The 19,758-nt window shown below is 45.6% G+C and overlaps 1 protein-coding gene across 2 annotated transcripts in view; it reads right to left on the bottom strand.

The window, feature by feature from the left end:
- atrn (attractin) overlaps nt 1-19,758 on the bottom strand; it is a 104,093-nt gene that overhangs the window by 39,855 nt on the left and 44,480 nt on the right. For both annotated transcript variants that reach the window (XM_027274792.1, XM_027274791.1), the window contains exon 25: nt 13,613-13,674. In XM_027274792.1, the coding sequence (XP_027130593.1) occupies nt 13,613-13,674 (62 nt within the window). The remainder of the gene's footprint in view (nt 1-13,612; nt 13,675-19,758) is intronic.

Genomic DNA, 19,758 nt, shown 5'->3' with positions numbered 1-19,758 from the left:
CACACACACACACACACGGTAATGTTTACAATCTTATTCACCATCCACACAATTAACACGCTCTGAGACTCTGAGAATAATGATTCAAAGAGTGAATGTGACAGTCTCAAAGGAGGAAACCTCTGTGTCTGTGAAGAACCAACTGCAGTTCCTCTAACGTCCACTTGAGGCTGGCTCCAGAAGTGAGTCAGTCTCCATAAGTCCCCATGTCCAAATGTCCAACTTCACAGCAGAAATAAACATGTTTACAGCTGGTACAAAAAACAGTTTTGGTCTCTGTAGCTAATTTCCCCGTTCATGACAACTGTACTGAGGTGAATTTATATACAACTCACCTGTTCACATTATATTAAGGCTTAATTAGCAGCGGACGCTTTGATGACAGTGTTACAGATGGCTTATAAAGTTATGTTTTAAAAGTTTGCAGCTCTCTGTGTTCTTTACACGCTGAGAGTGAAAAGTGTTTGATAGAAATGAATAAGTCACCTTTTCCTTTTATTGTTCCAAGCGTAGCTGATTTTGGTCTTTTGTTCAACACCACATGAATAATGTACATGAATTCCCTTTCAGGGGTTAGAAGTGGATTTTAATTAGAAACTCAAGTTGGAGCATAACTTCTCTGCAGACATATGGCCCCTTCCAGCGAGACCCCTCACAGATTTTTCTCCAGACTTTTACTGCCTTTTCAATCTAAACGCCTTTTCCCATTTTAATACTGGCTGTGAGGCATTCAGATCTTTATTCATCACTCCCACGCCGCCGCCGCCACACACACACACACACACACACACACACACACACACACACACACTCCTCCTGTGACGAGCTGCATCTGAACATCTTGTCACGTTTTGGGAAAGCGAGATGAGACGAGTGAGACCAGGAGGTGATTAACGTCCTCCTACTGACTGCTGACTCATGAACAAAACACTGAACTAATTACTGAGATCTGAAGGTGACGGTGAAGCCAATGTGGCACAACCTGCAGTTCCTCTAACGTCCACCTGAGGCTGGCTCCAGAAGTGAGTCAGTCTCCATAAGTCCCCATGTCCAAATGTCCAACTTCACAGCAGAAATAAACATGTTTACAGCCTGGTACAAAAAACAGTTTTGGTCTCTGTAGCTAATTTCCCCGTTCATGACAACTGTACTGAGGGTGAATTTATATACAACTCACCTGTTCACATTATATTAAGGCTTAAAGTTATGCAGGATTAAACGCTTTGATTGACAGGTGTTACAGATGCTTATAAAGTTATGTTTTAAGTTTGCAGCTCTCTGTGTTCTTTACACGCTGAGAGTGAAAAGTGTTTGATAGAAATGAATAAGTCTACCTTTTCCTTTTATTGTTCCAAGCGTAGCTGATTTTGGTCTTTTGTTCAACACCACATGAATAATGTACATGAATTCCCTTTCAGGGGTTAGAAGTGGATTTAATTAGAAACTCAAGTTGGAGCATAACTTCTGCAGACATATGGGCCTTCCAGCGAGACCCCTCACAGATTTTTCTCCAGACTTTTACTGCCTTTTCAATCTAAACGCCTTTTCCCATTTTAATACTGGCTGTGATGCATTCAGATCTTTATTCATCACTCCCACGCCGCCGCCGCCCCCCGCCTGCCCACCCTCGGTGACTCTTTAAACTGCCAGCCATTCAAAAAATTCCCTTATCACTCCAGGCTGAAGAGGACTCTTAAGCGATCCATCCGTTCAGCCATCTTATTGATCTGGCTTCCTGCTCGCTGCTTAAAGAGCGACACGGTGCTGATGAATGACCCGCGTGAACAGATATCAGCACCGCACCAAAGGGCTCCCTGCTCAGCAGGAGGGGGGAGGGAAAAGGAGAGGGAGACAAAGGAAGGAGGGGAGGAGGAGAAGGAGAGACGAAAGAAAACTGACATTAAAGCCGGAGACGTAAGGTCAGAACAATGGACAAAGAGACAAATAACCAAGTAGAAGATTTAATCGAAAGATTAAAACAAAACAAATTTCAAATATGGATTTTTAATCATTTTATTCCACTCATAAATATTAACTGAGGGCAGTGGGGAAGTGCTGAGCGCTCCATCAGGTAAGGCAGTCAGCGTTTAGTGAGTTAGTGAGTTAGTGACCCTCCAACAAAAGAAATCTCACCATATTTTTATGGATCAGAGGATGCTGGACTACTGCAAGACAAAGAGCCTTTATCTAAACAGACGACCTGTGTCGTCCTCTGTGGCCTCACCATGCTTCCACCTGTTACCCACATCATGTTTGCCTCAGTGAGATGATGATGGGACATCAGGTTCTCGGTATAATTTGTAATTCATGCATGCACAAATCATCTGTTATCCTCCCTCACCGATCTAATCCGGCTCTTACAAATCCATGCATGAGCTGAGCGGTTCAATACACTTCCACAGACGGAGACCAAAAGACGAAGACTGAAAGAGAAACGTAGAGAAAGGAACAACAACAGAGAGACGGGCGCAAACACAAAGAGAGGAAGACACAGATGGAAACAGACAGAGCGCTGCGCTTCATTTCAGCTCAACTTCCACCAGGGAAGCTGGCCAAGTTAGTCAAGCTTCAGCTCTCACCTCCCTCAACAACCTCTCCATCACACCGCAACGAGGTCCAGCGCTCACATGGAATAGAAACGAGCTTCACCTGCACCAATCACACTTCAGCCCTCGTTTGAAGCGCCGTCGTCACATTAACTGAAACACCAGAAGTCTGAAACAACTGGGGCGTTCCAGAGAAAACTGTTTAAATCAGAGCTCTTTTGAACCATTCCAGACAGAGCAACTGTTTGACTCTGACAGTGGATTCCAGCCGTCAGCATAAATGAAAGGAATGCTGGCGAAAGCTTCAAAGAGTCCGAGTCACAAACTGAATCCTTCCATGCTGGTTGAAAGACCGGCATCAGAAGATAAATATGGATCTGTTTATTGGATCTTACAGCTCCAACAAAGATACTGTTCCAGATACCTGGCCAGAAGCTGCTTCATGTAGCCCGGAGGGCAAAACTCAACGCTCTCTGCAAAGAGATCAGTCTCCGTTAAAATCCACCTTGTAATTGAGCACATTCAGAGAGACAGACAGAGAGACAGGACAGACAGACAGACAGAGAGACAGGACAGACAGACAGACAGACAGACAGACAGACAGACAGACAGACAGACGAAACAAAAACACCAAAATCTACTTTTTAAAAAGATGCCGAGAAGTGTGATTTAGTTTTCCCCTCAGCTCAGATATCAGATAACTTGTCATGAAACATAACTGGATCAAACCCCCCCAAAAAACTGGCAGTCCAAAAATAAATGATCAGTTTTACCTTCCAATAAAAAAACTGACTGCGTTCCCAAAAGTTCAATAATGGAGCTCTCACCCCGGCGGTAACACACTTCTGATTTCAGAGTCATCAGAAGTGGTTTTGTCGGGTTGTTGTGCACAGATCTCGCTCTGCCACCCAAAGTTTAACATACTTTCATTTTTTGGGGGAGCGCTCAGGCAGCTGTCATGTGAAACGGTCTCTGAACTGCAGCCATCTCATTTACAATGTTTTGGTCTTCAGACCATCAAGAAGAAAAAAAAAAAATCTATCAAATCATATTTGACAGAATTTTTGCATTTTTTGAATCTCACCTGCAGACTGAAACACGTGTGTGTTGCGTAACATGCACTGTACATTCTGCTCATCTTTCTGCACGTCTTATTCTTTTGTAACAAGCAAATGAAACTAAGCAGCGGGCAGATATGACTTAACAAATCACGCGGGTTGAAGCGACGTGTAACTGCAGCTTTGTTATGATGCAGCAGTCTGAAGCTCTGGCCCTGCTTACAGCATCACATGCACTGAAAGCAGACGGTGACGTGATGGAGTCAGGCTGAAGGAAATGTGTCAGACAGACGGTGCTATCAGATGCACGGGTTATAAATAAAAACCGATATCCAAGGACTGATGACGTGAAGCAACACAACTCCTAATATGAGCGGAGTGCTTCATTTGGATTGATTCTTTCTTTAATGGAGAGTATTTTTCCTCATAAGCTGTGAAAACATTCTACCTGCTCCATAAAGAAGTGTTTTAAATCGAAGGTATCCTGTGGAGCTCTTCACTGTAAACGATCAGCTTTGTTTGCATGTGAAGCTTCTCTCCACATCCTCCTGTCTGCATCCCCAAGGCCTAAAAAATGTGCTGAATGCACTTCTTACCTCACAAAGCTTTTCATTTCATGTTTTTATTGCCACACTGCTGCCACCAACTGTTACTCCCTCTGCACAAAATATCATGTCAACCCCATCTTTGGGCTGCGCGCCGGCTGGAGGTGACATAATATATGTGCATTTGCTTACGGTGACCCAGAGTGGCCAAGAAACTCAGCCTTTAAAATCAGTGGCTTCATTTTCTCTTTAAAATCAAACTGGACATCAACTAATATGCAGAAAAATGTTTTCACTGTGGCAGCTCAAAGTCAGGTAATGTATTACAATGTAAAAGTACTGTGACTGTGTGGACAAAAAAATCGAGTGGAGCAAACCTTTGTCGACCTAAAACAGGAAAACCGATGATGAAAGCAGTGTGTATCAGTGTGCAGGGAGTTGGACAGCGAGTGTATTATAGCCACGAGCTGCCGAGGCCGGAGAGGTGAGCTCTGACGTGTCATTGGCTAACCTGACAGCAAGACAACAGCCACGGGGCAAACACCAACAGACCGGCTCTGTTGTCTACAGCCAGCTGAATACTAATCCAGCAGCCTGCCTGCCTGCCGCTGCTGGCTTTTACTGTGGGGTGGGAAATTAAACCTGCTCAGCAGCCAAGCGCCTTTTCATTTTCACTACGGCTGATAAGTTTGTCTGCTGAACCACAGACACTAACCAGGCACTTGTTGCCACACTAAACCCTGCAGCACTATGGGTGGCGGGACGCTTCCAATAAGTCTAACCCACCTGAAAGAGACGCAGGACCTAGCATGTGGCAGAATACAGATTTCTGTATAATCTCCTCAGCTTTGTGCTGTTTGTTTGCTCACTCTGTGCACAATGGGAGCTGAGGAAAGTGACTCCACTCCCTCCTTTATGTTTGGTGGAAAAAAAGCTAAATCAAATTTGGCAACTTCTTAGAGGCAATATGGCAGCTCTGCAGCCCTGAAGCAGCATGCTGCTGCAGTGTGGACAGGCTGCCGTACACAGCTTTGCCCCCACTGCCAACTCATGGATGTTATTTAGTTACAGATAATTAAATTTGACGCCGACAGTTATCATTTCTCCTCTTAAAACTTGTTAAGACGACAGGCTACAGCTAATTAAAACTGCAGCTCTTTTGGTGTGAAAACTGCCTTTTTTTAAAATCCAGAGTAAAAGAACAATTAATCATCAAGCAGCACTAATGCACTGAATTACACTGTATATTTAGCAGCTGGAGCTGCGATGTGTGAGCTGATATAAACCTGCAGAAAGAGGCTGTTAGTGTGTACCGCCTGTCTGAGGCGTAATGTAGAGAAAGCAGCAGCAGCAGCGGGGATAAAAACAAAAAAGCTGCAGTGAAACAGACACCAAAGCAGCCGAGGGAATACGAGGATATAGAAAATGATTGTTGGATAAAAGGAGCAGATTCCTTCGAAAAAACCACGGCGAGCTGAGCCTCCACACCAAAAACAAACAGACTTCAGGTTTCAGGCAGGAAGGAGTCCAAACATGCATGAACCTGAGGCACACGTGAGGCGTGGTGGGAGGGAGCTGACGGGATGGGAAGATGGAAGACTCCCTCCCGGGACTCCCCCTCTGAGTGCGTTACGGCCCAGTTCCCATTGCTCTCCTCCTCCCTGCTCATTACAGGTGAACAGGAGGAAGGAGGAGGAGAGGAGGCTCTGATCTGATTCATTTATTATTAATCAGACGCAGAGCGGCTCTCAGCCCCTCGCAGACCTATCTTAGGGGGAAGGTGGTTTAGTCGTGAGGCGCTTCATGCACTCTCTCTCTCTCTCTATCTGCTCCATCTTCCACTTGTATCTCCTCTCTGATGACCTGACAATGAGGTCAGATACAAAGAGAGAGTGTTAAAGAATGCAAGAGAGGAGAGCAAAGGAGAAAAAATGGGATGGGGCAAGAGGTGGGGAGAAGAAAAAGCACGAGAAGAGAAGGCAGGCAGGGGAGGGAGATGAAGAGAAGCTGGGAAATGTGCGAGGAATACAAAAAAGAAGGAAAAGTGAGCAAGAGGGGAGCAAAGAGGAAAAAGAGAAACATAAGAGGACGCACTAAGGCAGGGAGCTAAACGGACAGGCGGCGATGCTGCAGCAGGTTCAGATGACGATGGAGAGAGTAAGAGGGGGCAGAGACCCACAGAGAGCTTAGAGAGGAGGAGGAGTCCCTGCTGAGGGCCCGGGGACGTCCCTCAGGAAAGGCAATGTATACCGAGTGTCTCTCTGCCCCTGACTCCCCCTCCTCTCTTCTCCCAGATGTCCCGGGGGGAGAGAGAGAGTGTGTGTGCTGTCAGTCAACACCACAAGGAGCAAGCTGAGGGCAAACACCACACTGAGTGTGTGCAAGCGTTAGTGTGTGTTTGCGTGAAATCATGTGCGAAATGTGTGAAAAAAGCAGCTGGTTTCCGTACAAATATTTAGAGACGGAGGGTGAAGGTGGGAAAAGAGAAGAGCTGCAACTAAAATGTCTAATCAACTGTTCAACCAGCTGCAACTGGTGATCCCTCACAACAACACCGACGCAACCTGTCACTGCACACTGTGAGTCCAAGAGCTCCAACAAAGATTCATCTCCCCCCAAACTGTTCAGATTGTGTGAAGGACTGTCGGCCTCCACCTGTGCTGTGACGTTGGGAGGAGCAGGAACAAATGAATAAATTGGACCTCAGGTGCGTCCTCTGGAGATGGACGTTTTTGCAGAGTGAGATCCAAACACACACCTCTGACCCGTGATATCGCTCTGCTTGCAATGACCCAAAGTGTGTTCAATCAAAGTCTACTTAACGAGGACAATTTAGCCAAAGAGAACAATGTTTGTTTTTTTCCTTCACGGTGTAAAGAAATCACAATTCCCTCGAGCTCCAAAAGTCCAAATCCCTAAAAAGAATTCACAAAGATACAAATGTGAGAAAAGCCACAAACGACTCGCTGCAGCATGTAAAACCAGAAACTGGCAAACAGCTAAGAGCTATGCTCAGACTTTAATTATATGTAATCAGAATGTTTGTAGTTATTATGTTGACATGTTTTGCTCGTAGAGAAAAATCCCAGTGAAAAGACGTCAATCAAATCAAACACATAAAATCCATTCCAGTCAATTGTTGCCTAATTGCCGCCTACAGAGCACGAATCTCAGCACAGACAATAAATGTAGGACGCGTGTTTGAGCCTTCCATGTGTTTCATATCTGATTACACAACTGAACGTTTCAAAAGTTTGAAAATCATTTGGCTGACAGTTGGATGGAATCACAGCGACGGTTTGTGTTGTCCTCCACACTCTGTCCTGCTGTCAATCACTGTCACTGCACGTCTCGTCGCTGTGGTCGATGATGCTGATGTTTGTGTGCAAACACAAATAAATGTGTGTGTGTGTGTGTGTGACAGAGGTAACGGCGCTCTATGTGCATATCACAGTTGGGGTCAATGTCAACTTTCTTTTCGACCAATCATAGTGATGGATCTCTGTCCACATTTAGGGATCAGAAAAGCTCGATGATGAAGCTGCTGAGAACAAACTCCACGGGGATGATCTGTCGTTACTAAACGGGCTGAGATTTAAATTGACATTTGGAATTGATCGCATTGAGCCGACCCCGACACGTGCACTCCCGCAGGCTGCATGCCAAGCTTTAGAGATACATACGAGAAGAAGGAGAGTGTGTTGGTGAGAGTGTGTGTGTGTGAAGGACAATCACACAGCACCACTGAGTGGCCAGCTGCCTCCTACGTTTGAATAAAGAGAGTTTTTGTGTGCGTTCAAGTGCATTTAATAGAAGTCCTGTGCCGATGTCTAAACCTGCAGATGTGTTTGAGAGGCTGAATAGAGAGATGATGAACACAACAACAGAATTATTTATGTTCTGTTACGAGCCACTTCCAGCTGCCAAAAGATGCATGAGTGGCCCAAACAGACCCAAACTGTGTGTGGGCATGTGTGATGTCTGCACCTTCATGTCTGAGAGCAGATGGTCAACCTATTATTACATGTCCAAGGAACATAATGATTAATCAACATTATGTGCAACTCTTCAATCAAACTCAAGCTCTGACGCAAACGATGCCCGTCTGCACGCGGAGGAAGGACGTCTGCAAAGTCCGATTGTGAAAACACTTCACTGTGTGTGTGTGTGTGTGTGTGTGTGTGTGTGTGTGTGTGTGTGTGTTTTTGCAGCTAATGCAGCTCACCATCCAGAGTGAAGGAGAAACTATGTTCACTTTTGGTAAATGTTGGATGGACTGTACTTGTAATCTCCTTTCTAGTCTTCTGACCACTCGAGGCGCTTTAACACTACGTATCTTATTCACCCATTCACACACACACACACACACACACTCATACACTGATGGCACTGGCTGCCATGCAAGCTTCGACTGCTCATCAGTTTTTGGGAGATAACCATTCACACACACTCACACACCGAACGGCCCAGCAGGATTTTGCTCAAGGAGCTGGGAATCGAACCACAGATCATCTGATTAGCAATCAGTGTAAATCCTGCAGAATCACTGAGACACACTGAGCACAGGCTGGACTGCTGCAGCCTCAGCATGAAGGGGTTAAAGGCCCCACCAGGGTATGTGTTTGTGGGAGTGGAAGGGGAGCTGACGGTGGGAGGTGGGCAGAGGAGGAGTGTGACATACATGGCTAACATGCTGACTCAAGAGACCTGGGAGTGAGCGCACTAATCACCTCTCTGCTTTAACGAGATAAATGGCTGAGAAAAAGGTCGGTGAGTGGAATAACTCTGCCGCCCACTCTCTGCTGCTGCTGCACGCTGATGGTGGTCGCGGTACCGCCGGTGGTGATTAGGAAGTATTGGGTAGATTTTAATAACAGTACTTAGATATCTTGAAATAATATCTGAACATATGCAGGAGAACAAAGAATCAGAACAGAAGAAGACGGAAGCTGCAGTGGAAGCTGTCTGTTTCTCAGAAGAGAGAATTAAGCCTTCTTGACGGCAGCAGGGTGATTCATTCATATCATTAAATCCCAGCCACCCACTCACCCACCCAGACTTGGCCCGGGGCGGGCAGCCTGCTGGTACCCGCTCTTTTAATGCGTCCGCCCCAAACAAATTACGTCTCCCCTCTGTTCAAACAGCCGGCAAAGGAATATAAATCACTAATCATTTTAAACACACAGCCGTGATAACACGCTACAAAGTGAGGTGAATTATGATTTTTAAATGTGTTTTAAATCTTAATAATTAATCTCCATTTTTCCAAGGCAGCCTGCTGCTGATTCACATGAGCTCTGTGTAGACGTACTGTGACGTTAGAGAAAGCCCAAAAAGACCAACCACGACTGTCTGTGTGTCTTTGCATGGGATTTAAGGAGAGTTTATTTTGAACATTTAACTGTATTATTTATTAATGCACTCAGTTTTGACTGATTCCGTTTGGGTTTTGGGCTCCACAGACATCTTCAAATGACTTGTGTTGTCTGATCAACAGTGTAAAACCTCTGAAATATTGAATTTAAGATGTATGAAACTGATATAAGCTGTAAATTCTCACATTTTGTGAAGCAGCAAACTGATGTGGGAAGATTAACGCTTCCTCGATGTGTCGGTGTTTTACACAGGGAAGGAAATTCTCACTCGCGCTACATTTTCTAAGGCGTGTTGTGTGTTCTGCTGGTTTCACTGGTTATGAAAACTGCTAAATGTATTCTGCTGTAACTCATTTTCAGAGTTGTTGAAACTCTCAGCTGTTGTCTGTTAATGTGCTCACTCACTAGTTTGCAGCACAAAGTGAAATGTGCCTCATCATATTAAGTCAGTGAAGCATCATATTTGCTTCAGGTGAACTTTGGGGATGAGGACGACGTCACCGCAGAACTCACACATGCACATGGAAAGAGTCCTGGATTAAAATAAACCTGAAACAGAATCTGAAGAAGAAACAGGCTCAATTATCTTTGACTAGTGACACTTCTGGGTGCAGAGCACTGCCAGCATCAGGCTTCAGATCCCACAGGGACCAGTCATGAACTAAAAAAACAAACATACATGTAAGCGCTCGCTCGTTGGATCGAAGTGCCCACCAGGAAGCACGAGTTATTTTAATATTAGCTGTCGAGCAGCGCAGATATGCCCGGGAGGCAAACGCTCAGGGGAAAGAGAATTTTCTGGGACATCAGGCATCAGTGCCACGCTGACTATTAGAGGGTTAAGTCGAGTTTTTTAAGACGTAAACACCACAGCGGGCCAGCGTGTGCTGCTCAGTGTTCTAGAACAGCGGTTCCGAAACTGTTGTCCTTCTGTTACTTTGATGCATCCGTCCAAAAGATAAAAAATAAGTCCCACAACAACAAAGAGAATGGAACGCCCCAGCAGGAGGGAGAAGCTGAAACGTTGCTGACAGTTTTATCGCCGTGCCATGACCTCCATCTTTTTCCAGGATTCAAGTTCCTTCAAAACATTATGTCTCCGCTTTTCCTCGCTCTGCTGCAAACTTCTATATTCTGCACTGAAATACGAACGCTTGACTGAACCGGACATTAAAGAGATTATGTAATTTTATTAATTATATATTTGAGTATCATTAATTCCGCCAAGATGCACACAGATGTAACCTCTGTGGGTTAACCTTCATATGCTGGCGCGCTGGCTTCATAAACACAGACTCACATAAACAAACTAACTTTTTTTTCCCTTTTAAAGGAGCTCGTAACTTTGTGAGAGAGAAATGTAGGCTAGATGATAAAGTCAGACTTTAAAAATAGCCACAGCAATATTTCCATGACAAATACGTCTCAGTGCGCAATGTTGAAGAAGTCAAAAAGTTGCATTGCATGATCGCTCTCTCAGCTTCCTCCGTGCAGCCGTTTGGACTTATGTAGCCAAGAAATTTGTCATTCAGGTCACTATTACTTCAAAGGGCGCTCGCTTCAGCAGCAGCCAAGTTTTAAATTAAAAACACGACGGCTCGAGTGAAAGAAAAAAAAAAACAGATCAAGAATACATTTTCATTGCGTTTCCAAAAAAACGTTTTGGAAACGTTCACATTCGGCGGAGCTTTTCCAGGCCTGGAAGAGGACGTGAGACAACGTTCACTTTGTGAAACATTCACGGGAAAGTTTTCCACACGTGAAAGTTTCTGACTGAGAGGAGAACGGCGTCAAAGCCATGACTCGACGTAACGAGCGGTAGCTGCTGGATGGGAATGTGTGAACGAGGCTCGTTGTTAACGCCAGTGTTTAATGCTTCTCCTCTGTGGCTGGAGAACGCTGCTGGGGGTTATCTCTGCTGGCGCTGCAGATAACAGAATGGCGCCACCTTCATCTGTCCCCAAAGGGAACATGGCACAGAGAGAGAGAGATTAAGACAGAGAAAGTCTGAGTGAAGAAGAGCAAACAACTTCTACGTTAATTAGCATCCCTCTCCTCCCACGCAACACAAACAATGTGGCGCCCAAAGAACCGGGAGGAAACAGGGACGAGGCTGCGAGCTCGCTAACTTTAGGTCTCTGCTCATCTGTGCTGAATCAGTGGCAGAATACACAGCAAGAAAAAAAAAAGACTGAGCTGTGGGATTAAGAACAAGTTTGAAGGAGCTGTGGGAGGCCGGGAGAAAACAGAGGGGAGGGAGGGAGGAAGAGAGAGGATGGAACAAGGGAGATAGATAAAGAGAGAGGAGAGGAGGCAGAGGGAGAAAGAGAGGAGGGAAAAAAGATGGAGAGCTGGAGATGAAAGGAGAATGAGAGGAGGAGGGAACGAGGGAGGATGGGACAGGAGGCAGAGCGAGGGAGGAGGAAGGAGGGGGAATGTGAAAATGAGGAGGGACAGAAAAGGAAAGAAAGGAGGAGAAAGTGATAAAAAAAGGAGAGATGCTGCTGTGATGCTTCCTGCACGAACGCTGACGTGCAAATATTCAAACGAAACATCAGAGCATCATGAGAGACTAACTGCACGCAGCATCGCTGGTCCTGCAGCTTTTAATCCCATCCGACATACACCTCAACACGGAGCTCCATTTATTCAGTCCATGTTGAAACACACGGTTATTGAAAGTCTCTGTATCGGCAGAAAATAAAAAAGAATCTTTCAAAATCCCCATCAAATCTCTCCGCCTGTACACAGCCGCTGGATCAATAAAAGCAGCATGACTTGGAACGGCCAGCAATTTTTTTCCACAGTGTTGTGGAGAGCACAGCAACCTGAAAAAAGTCCTGCAGTTCTCCCCCTGGGCTGCAAGTGCACACAAACACACAAGATACACAGGAGGCACACACACACACACACACACACACACACACACACACACACACACACACACACGTGCAGTCGAGCATGCATGGAACACACTTGTCTACCCAATTTTTTCGGACTCCCTCATTTTTTGCAATCGATAACACATTACAGCGGTTCCTGAAGAAGTAGAACTCAGGGTGCGGGGATTCATCACGGCGGCAGAACCAGCGTTTCCATCAGCACAAAGCGGCCGTGAGGAATTTATTTTAAACTCTCATCACGACCTAAAAGGTCTCTAAAGATTCCAGGAACTGTGTGTTGGGTGAATCACAGGGGAAATGTGCGCAGAGTAATGCAAGATAAACATTTCTCCATCTCCTTGGTATCATGTGGGATCAGGGCTGTGAATATTACACACTGCACAGGTAAGGGTGCGTCAGTACAGCATGACATCACTGATGGGCGTGGTTACAGCGAGCAGAAACCTCCTGCAGAACCTTTCAGTAATGCAGGATTAAGAGCGTGGACGCTTTGATTGAGCAACCAGGCGTCATCACCGCCTCAGGACCGCCGATGATCCACAGCTGATTTTTAGATTAGCCGGTAGAGGCAGTACGGCTCTTTGGAAACCGGTGGATGACGTCACGCACACGCTGTCAGTGGGTTATAGGTGCCTCAGGTAGCCTGAGATAAGTCAGCACATGTTGATATTTTAGTAAACATAGCTATAACTTTACACAGATCTGTACATAAAGGCAGAATCTGTAGATCAGTTAGAAAAGTCCCTGTGGAGAGTAAAAGAGGTGGAACGCATTGGTGGCTATTATCTGCATTCATATGCTGATATTTATTTGTAGACATGAACAGAAAAGCGTCTAATCGGACTGTAGATGAAGTCAGTTATCCGTTTCCTCAGCTGCTCAGAGAGGCTAAATCATCATCAGACGACAGCCAATGGGGTCGGAGACTTTGGTTTTTCTCTGCAGAGCTTTGTGTGTACATGATGTGGGTGAGTAAAATAAGTGTGTGTACATTTGTCTGGGCGTGCTGACCGCCGACCGGCTCCTATAAGCCAATGAGCTGCAGCGATTCTTCAAAATAACGGCTGGTGCACGGACGCAGCAGAGCAGCTCTGTGGATCCATCGCTGTGGTTTCACACTGCGTCATTTAAACAGCTACACATCTGTAAGCATCATCTAACCGGAGGAAGGGAAGAGCTGCTCACCTGAAGAACGTGACAAAGAACTGCACCAGATCCATGAAGTTACTGTGCTGGGAGAAGGCGATCTGTGAGGGGGAAAGAAAGGAGACAGACAGTCAGAAATCTGCTTTAATGAGGAGATCTGAAAACAAGAGGTCAGCATTAAACACTCAAACATGCAAGCTTCAGAGTCGACCTTGTAGATCTGACTAAAGGCAGCAGAGATGATGGAGCCTGTGCAGTGCACATGTACAGTATCCCACTCTGTGGATTATATATGTATATTAATGGCAGAAACAAAGACTGTAGTGCAGATATCTCTTGTGCTCCATAAGTTAAATCGCTCTCAGCTACTGGGAGGTTCCCAGTCTGTCTGCTGATCTGTGCTGGAGACTGCACGCCTGTCAAAGTGACAGCGCGGCAGCAGCCGGGCTCGGCTCGGCTCGGCTCAGCTGCCCACAGCCTGCACAGAAAACATCATTCCTGCACATGTGGGCAGAAATATTCGCTATGTAATCATGACAAGAGCAATTGTACTAACGACATCCTGTCTTAATCAAGGTTGCCAGGGGTAACATTGGCAGTGTCGTACCAACTCACCACCCCCTCCTCCGCCTCCTACATTTATGCCCCCATCAAAAAAAAAAAAACAGAACACACTCCTGCAGTGACGCCACACTGCCTCACTCTGGAAACATCCGAGCACTGCACCTCCTCCTGCCTGCAGCACACATCGTTTCTCTGAGCTGACACCTTGGACCAGAACTTCTCACCACTCCTGCTAATTATTCCTCTGCAAAGAGTTGATTTGCATACAATTCTAATGTAACAAAAAGAAAAAAGCTGGGAAAAAAAACATGTGTGCATGTGAGATCAGTCTATGAATACTTAATATGCGATCAAGAAGTACAATACCTGCATAAGACACTGGTGCTGGTGAATGAGTATTAATGGTGACTTTACAAAAGAACAATGCAGAGGCCAAAGGCATCGGTGTGTGTGTGTGTGTGTGTGTGTGTGTGTGTGTCTGTGTGTGTGTGTGTGTGTGTGTGTGTGTGTGCATGCTTTGTGAACGGCCCCGGGTCTAATTTTACTTGTGCAGTCAGCACCATCTGGCTTGCTAATGTGTTGCCGTTGATTACCGTTGAGCGCAGAATCCTCAGTGTGATCATTGTGTGAAGAAGTTCAGGGTGCTGGCACACCCAGAGAAAACTTCTTAAAAAGCCATCAGGATCTCAGGAGGTAACGGAAACACGAGCGATCAGGTGTCGGGCACTCATGCTGAGTTCTTATGTCAGTCAGGCTGCTGCATGTTTAACTCTGATTTAAAGGCTTGACTCTAATTCATCCCATTTTAATCGCTGCTTTCTTGGCCGGTGCACTCAAGTTCTCAACTCGATACTTTTAGATTTGCTCATTCTGTCCAATTAACAGTTCAATACTCAAACATATCCAACATTTAATGTCCAGTTTATAGTGATATGAAACAGGCAAATGCAGAAAATCTTCACATTCTCAAGGCTGGAATCAGCAAATGGCTTAAATGACTCAGTGATTATCAAAAATGGTGAAACTAATCAATTAATGAGCTCAGCACTATTCTTAACTGGAGGGCACAGAGCTGAGATAATAATGTGACATTAACAGAGAGCGGCCAGATATTTAAGTCTAAAAGCACAGCAGCCGGTCCACTTTACAGATTCTGCTCACTTCCATCTGAAGCAGGATTAAAATACACTGCAGCAATTTTCAAACATTTCTAAAAGAACCAATCAGGTACTCGCAATTAGGAGAAAATGATTTGCTTCCTGTGCTCGTGAATGTAAATGGAAGGTAAGAAAGAGAGAGACACGGAGGAGGAGATGGAATCAAAGTGTGAGTGGCAGAGAGTCTAAGAGCAAAGCTGAACATTATCAGAGAAGCCTTGTCAGCCGGCTCGCTTTGTGACAGCAGCCTAACAAAGCCACACTTTAACTCGAGGAGATCACAGACACATGAAGCTCCTCTAATCACACAATAGCATCCTTCAAGCACAGCACTAACTACCTCAACACCAGAAACAAATGACAGGAGCTCTGACGTCGTGTCATCACTGCAGATCGCAGGCGGCCTCGCAGAGATGTGCGATAACAGTCATTGTGGCGGCTAATCTCGAGTGTCAGCCGTGTGCGGTGTTTTGTCACCGAGCGGCAGGCGGATGGTGGCTGTGGGAGGCCGCGGGTGACGCTCTCGTTATGTGCCCAGCAGAGGGTGACTCTTTAGGGGCTGCGTAGCATCTCGCAGCAGGGCCTGTCAGCCTGCCGCCGGGCATTAAGACTGGAAATATTCTGCCTTTAATGGCTTCTGACAGCCGCTTCAACTGCAGAGTTTTGAAGGAAAGTGCCGTTATCAATGGGAGGGAAGGAGGGAGGGAGGGAGGAAGGGAGAGAGGAAGAGCTGCTCAACAGGTTCCACCGAAAAGCGACGGGACAGACTCAGACTGAATTTTAAATGTGTGAGCAAGAAAGATTCTTCGACTCCTTAAACTTGTTGTTTTACTCTGTTGGTGTAATAATCCGCCTTCTTTGGAATTTAATCTTTAACATTATGCATATTTTAAAATATTTTCCATAGTCCATCAGGATTGGATACTATTTATCTACATTTATGGTTCCCACATAGTTAGCATGGTAACTTCAGGTAATGTTATGTGCTATCAGCTGCTCGTATGGCTGCAGACTCTAGTTCAGACTTTATATTTACTGCCTGTATCAATACTAATAATAAATACCAGCATCTTTGTGAGGGACTGGCTGACATCAGGTTGAACTCGGCACTGTTGCGAGCTGGCACATCCGTTTTGTTTGTGCTTCCTAATGTCCCTGTGATCAGTATCAAGGCGCAGCCATCAGGCAGCCATGCAAGGCCCAGATAAACAGTACACGAGTCCACACTGATACGCAGAGCGGGCCCAGCCAGCTGATAGCTACAGCTGCTGCTGCTCCACAGCGGGGTATTAAATCGGAGGCTGTTCTAATCTCTACCATATCATGACATGTTCACTAAGGCAGGGAACAGGAGATCACAGCTCTTTAATGTAATTAGTCTGGGATTTGCGTTTCATTACAAACATCATTAAATTCAGATCTATTCTTCATCGGGGAAAAAAAAGAAGGTGGGAGAACTCCTCGCTGACTGATCTCACAGCGATTGATTCGGCTTTGATGACTCCACAGTGATGAAGTCATCACCGAGTTCACAACGACCATTGTGAAAGAAGTTTGGGGCAAATATCAAAAGGTTTGTTTCTCTTCTGCAGCAGCTGTGAACAGTGAACAGAGGTTCTGTACATTCATGCATCACATCAGTGTGTAGCTGTTCACTTTACAATGTGCACTGCTCATCTGATGCATTGGATCGGGCGCTGAATGCACCAAGTGGAGTCGAACTTGCTTGCAAACTCTTCTGATCATGTGAAAGCAAACAGAGGAGGGAGAGACAGGGAGAGAGAGAGAGAGAGAGAGAGAGAGAGGGCTTAGCTCTGAATGCAGCATGTGTTTCAACTTAACATTCCACTTTGCCCTTGCTCTTTCTCGGCTGCTGTTTATGAAGCGTTTTCTAACACTGCGATCTCTGCCTGCCAACACTGGAGGACCAACCGCCTACGATTACACACACACACATCCAATGCCTCACTGCAGCACACCACTGAAGGCGAGGAGAGTGAGAAAAGGCAGCAAAAGGAGAAAGGACGGGCTGTTATTACGAAGAAAGAGTAAATAGATATTTTGCGACGAGGCGCAGTGGCAGAAAGAGGAAAAAAAACAAAAATTACCTCGCTGCCGAAGGTAAAGCTCCATGAGCGCAAGGAAGAAAAATGACACGCCAGCAGACGTACGTGTTTTAGTTTGAAGGACAGGGATGATCTTCTGTATGATCCCACCCACCAAGACTGAAGGTGAGGTGGACCAGAGGAAGCTGACAGAGGGGGATGGAGCTCTCAAGTCAGCTGTTGAGCTGCACTGGAGACCCCCTGAGGCCGGTTGGCAGCGGCTGGAGTTCTGAGGCTGGGAGGACTAAAAGCCCTCACAAGGCAGGACATGGAAGACGGAGGCAGGATTTTTTATCTGCCCCTTCAGGAGGAGGGCAGAGGGGGAAGGAGCTCGCACAGGGCAGCCAGTCAAATCACTTCCAGAGCTGATCTGGGAGGCACACAGGCAGGCAGGCAGTGCACAAACAGCCAGGCCCAGAGCCGCTCACGCTCCCAAACCAGTACCAGCCAGTCCTGTCAGCAAATCCATTCACTGCATCAAACTTACACTATCCTTTACCGTCCTGCAAAGACACCTACTGACTATGCACACACACATATGATCAAAACTCAGAAGTTACTGACTGCTGCACATATCTAAGGATGTAGATTCAAAGATACATGCTGTGTTTTTATTCTAAGCACTGGCACTAACACGTGTGAGTAGTTCAGGCTGCAAACTCATTCATAATGTGACATTTCTTCACTCAGATCTACTTTTTCAGAGCCCCTACAGAGAGCGGCAGTTTCTTAAAAGGCACTAACACATGTCTGTGACATGTCAGCGGAGTCCAATACTGTCTATAACAGGACTGTACAGAGTATTAGCACACATGGCTGTATTTAAATCAAACCACCTTCATTTCCATCATTAATACCTCACATTACTCTGACCTCTCACTGCCTAATGTTTGAAATGGAAATACTTCACATTTAAAAAGGTGTGTAGGACGCCTCGCTCTCTCCATCACGGGAAGGATAAACTGTCCTGGGCTCCTGTAGAAACATGGCTGACTACATATAAAAAGCTCATTCTAACATATTTATATATACATTAATGAAAACTGTCTAAATCTGACACACTGGACATCTTTCTATCTGATGTCCATGATGCAATAATTCTCAGACAGCAGACTTTAAATCCTGCCTCATGTCTAACAAACTGAGTCTCACAGATCTTTGTGTGATTTTTATGGACACCTGCTAGCCAATCAGAAACGAGCACAGTGACATGAATGATGTATGTTCACGGTGTAAACGTATTTTACATATTAAAGGCCTTTTTCCGATGAAAGAACCCGGCCTGACTCCAATGAATCGACTTTCATCGCGCTGCAAATGAACCTATTACAGGCGTTAAACACCAACCCGAGGCTGACACAACTCTGCCGCCGCACACTGAGAGCACTATTGAGCGTCCACATGGCAGCGGTTCACCGAGTGCAGCGCCGATTGTAGCTGGGCTGCATAAACACAGAGCCGGCGAGCAGGCGAGCAGACACAGAGCTCTATTCACTGCTACTGCAAGAGAGCCACATCAACGCTGGAGAAAAGCTCCTCAGCACCAACTGGAGGAAACTTTGTTATTCCCCCCACACTGACCGCAGTTTACTGGTGACAGCCAACCATTTACATTTTGCCATTTTACCAGCCGACTTGTTGGTTTACGGAGCAGAAAAGTGGCCTGTAAATCAGACAAGCTGACCAGTCACAGTGAAAATTGACCGCGGTTCTGCTGCGGCTCTGTGAGTGTATGTGGAAGTGTTTATTCATTCGCACACAGGCTGAATGTTGGACGGGAAGTCTGCACATGAAAACACATTGGGGGAGCTGATGTGCTATTTTGTGATGCTTTTATTGAAAGTGTATGAACACACACATTTTCAGCTTAAGCAGTTAGTAAACAGGAGTTAGTACTCGAGTCAATCATACAGATTTGATGTTCTTATTAAGTCTTGCTCATTAGGAGCATGACTCACCGAGTTCATGTCAAGGTTAGTAGCTCCAACTAGTGCAAATACACACCTGTTATTATTGTTTGAGTGTCACACATCTCTTTTTTCTGTTATAGCCACTGTGTTAAGACCACGAAAGAGTCGATCCTCTGTTGTGGAAAATATAGCTTGATTTTTATACAAGTGCATCGACCATAGTGCAGCTCGGGGTGTTAACTGAACTGTAAATTATGAATATGGGACGATAAACATAACATCAGCAGGAAGCAGTTTAAACGGCGCTGTGTCCTGTGTAAATGTAAGCAGGCGACTTTATTTCAGCGCGGCGTATAATCATTGATAAATGCAGTAACGTGTGCCGCTCGACTGCAGCACAAACTACAGCGGACGTCTCCGAGAGAACGAGCTGAACCAGCTCCAAAAAC

The sequence above is a fragment of the Larimichthys crocea genome, chromosome XXIV (assembly GCF_000972845.2).
Source record: "Larimichthys crocea isolate SSNF chromosome XXIV, L_crocea_2.0, whole genome shotgun sequence".
NCBI classification, from domain to species: Eukaryota; Metazoa; Chordata; class Actinopteri; family Sciaenidae; genus Larimichthys; species Larimichthys crocea.
This window is presented reverse-complemented; position numbering and strand designations above follow the sequence as displayed.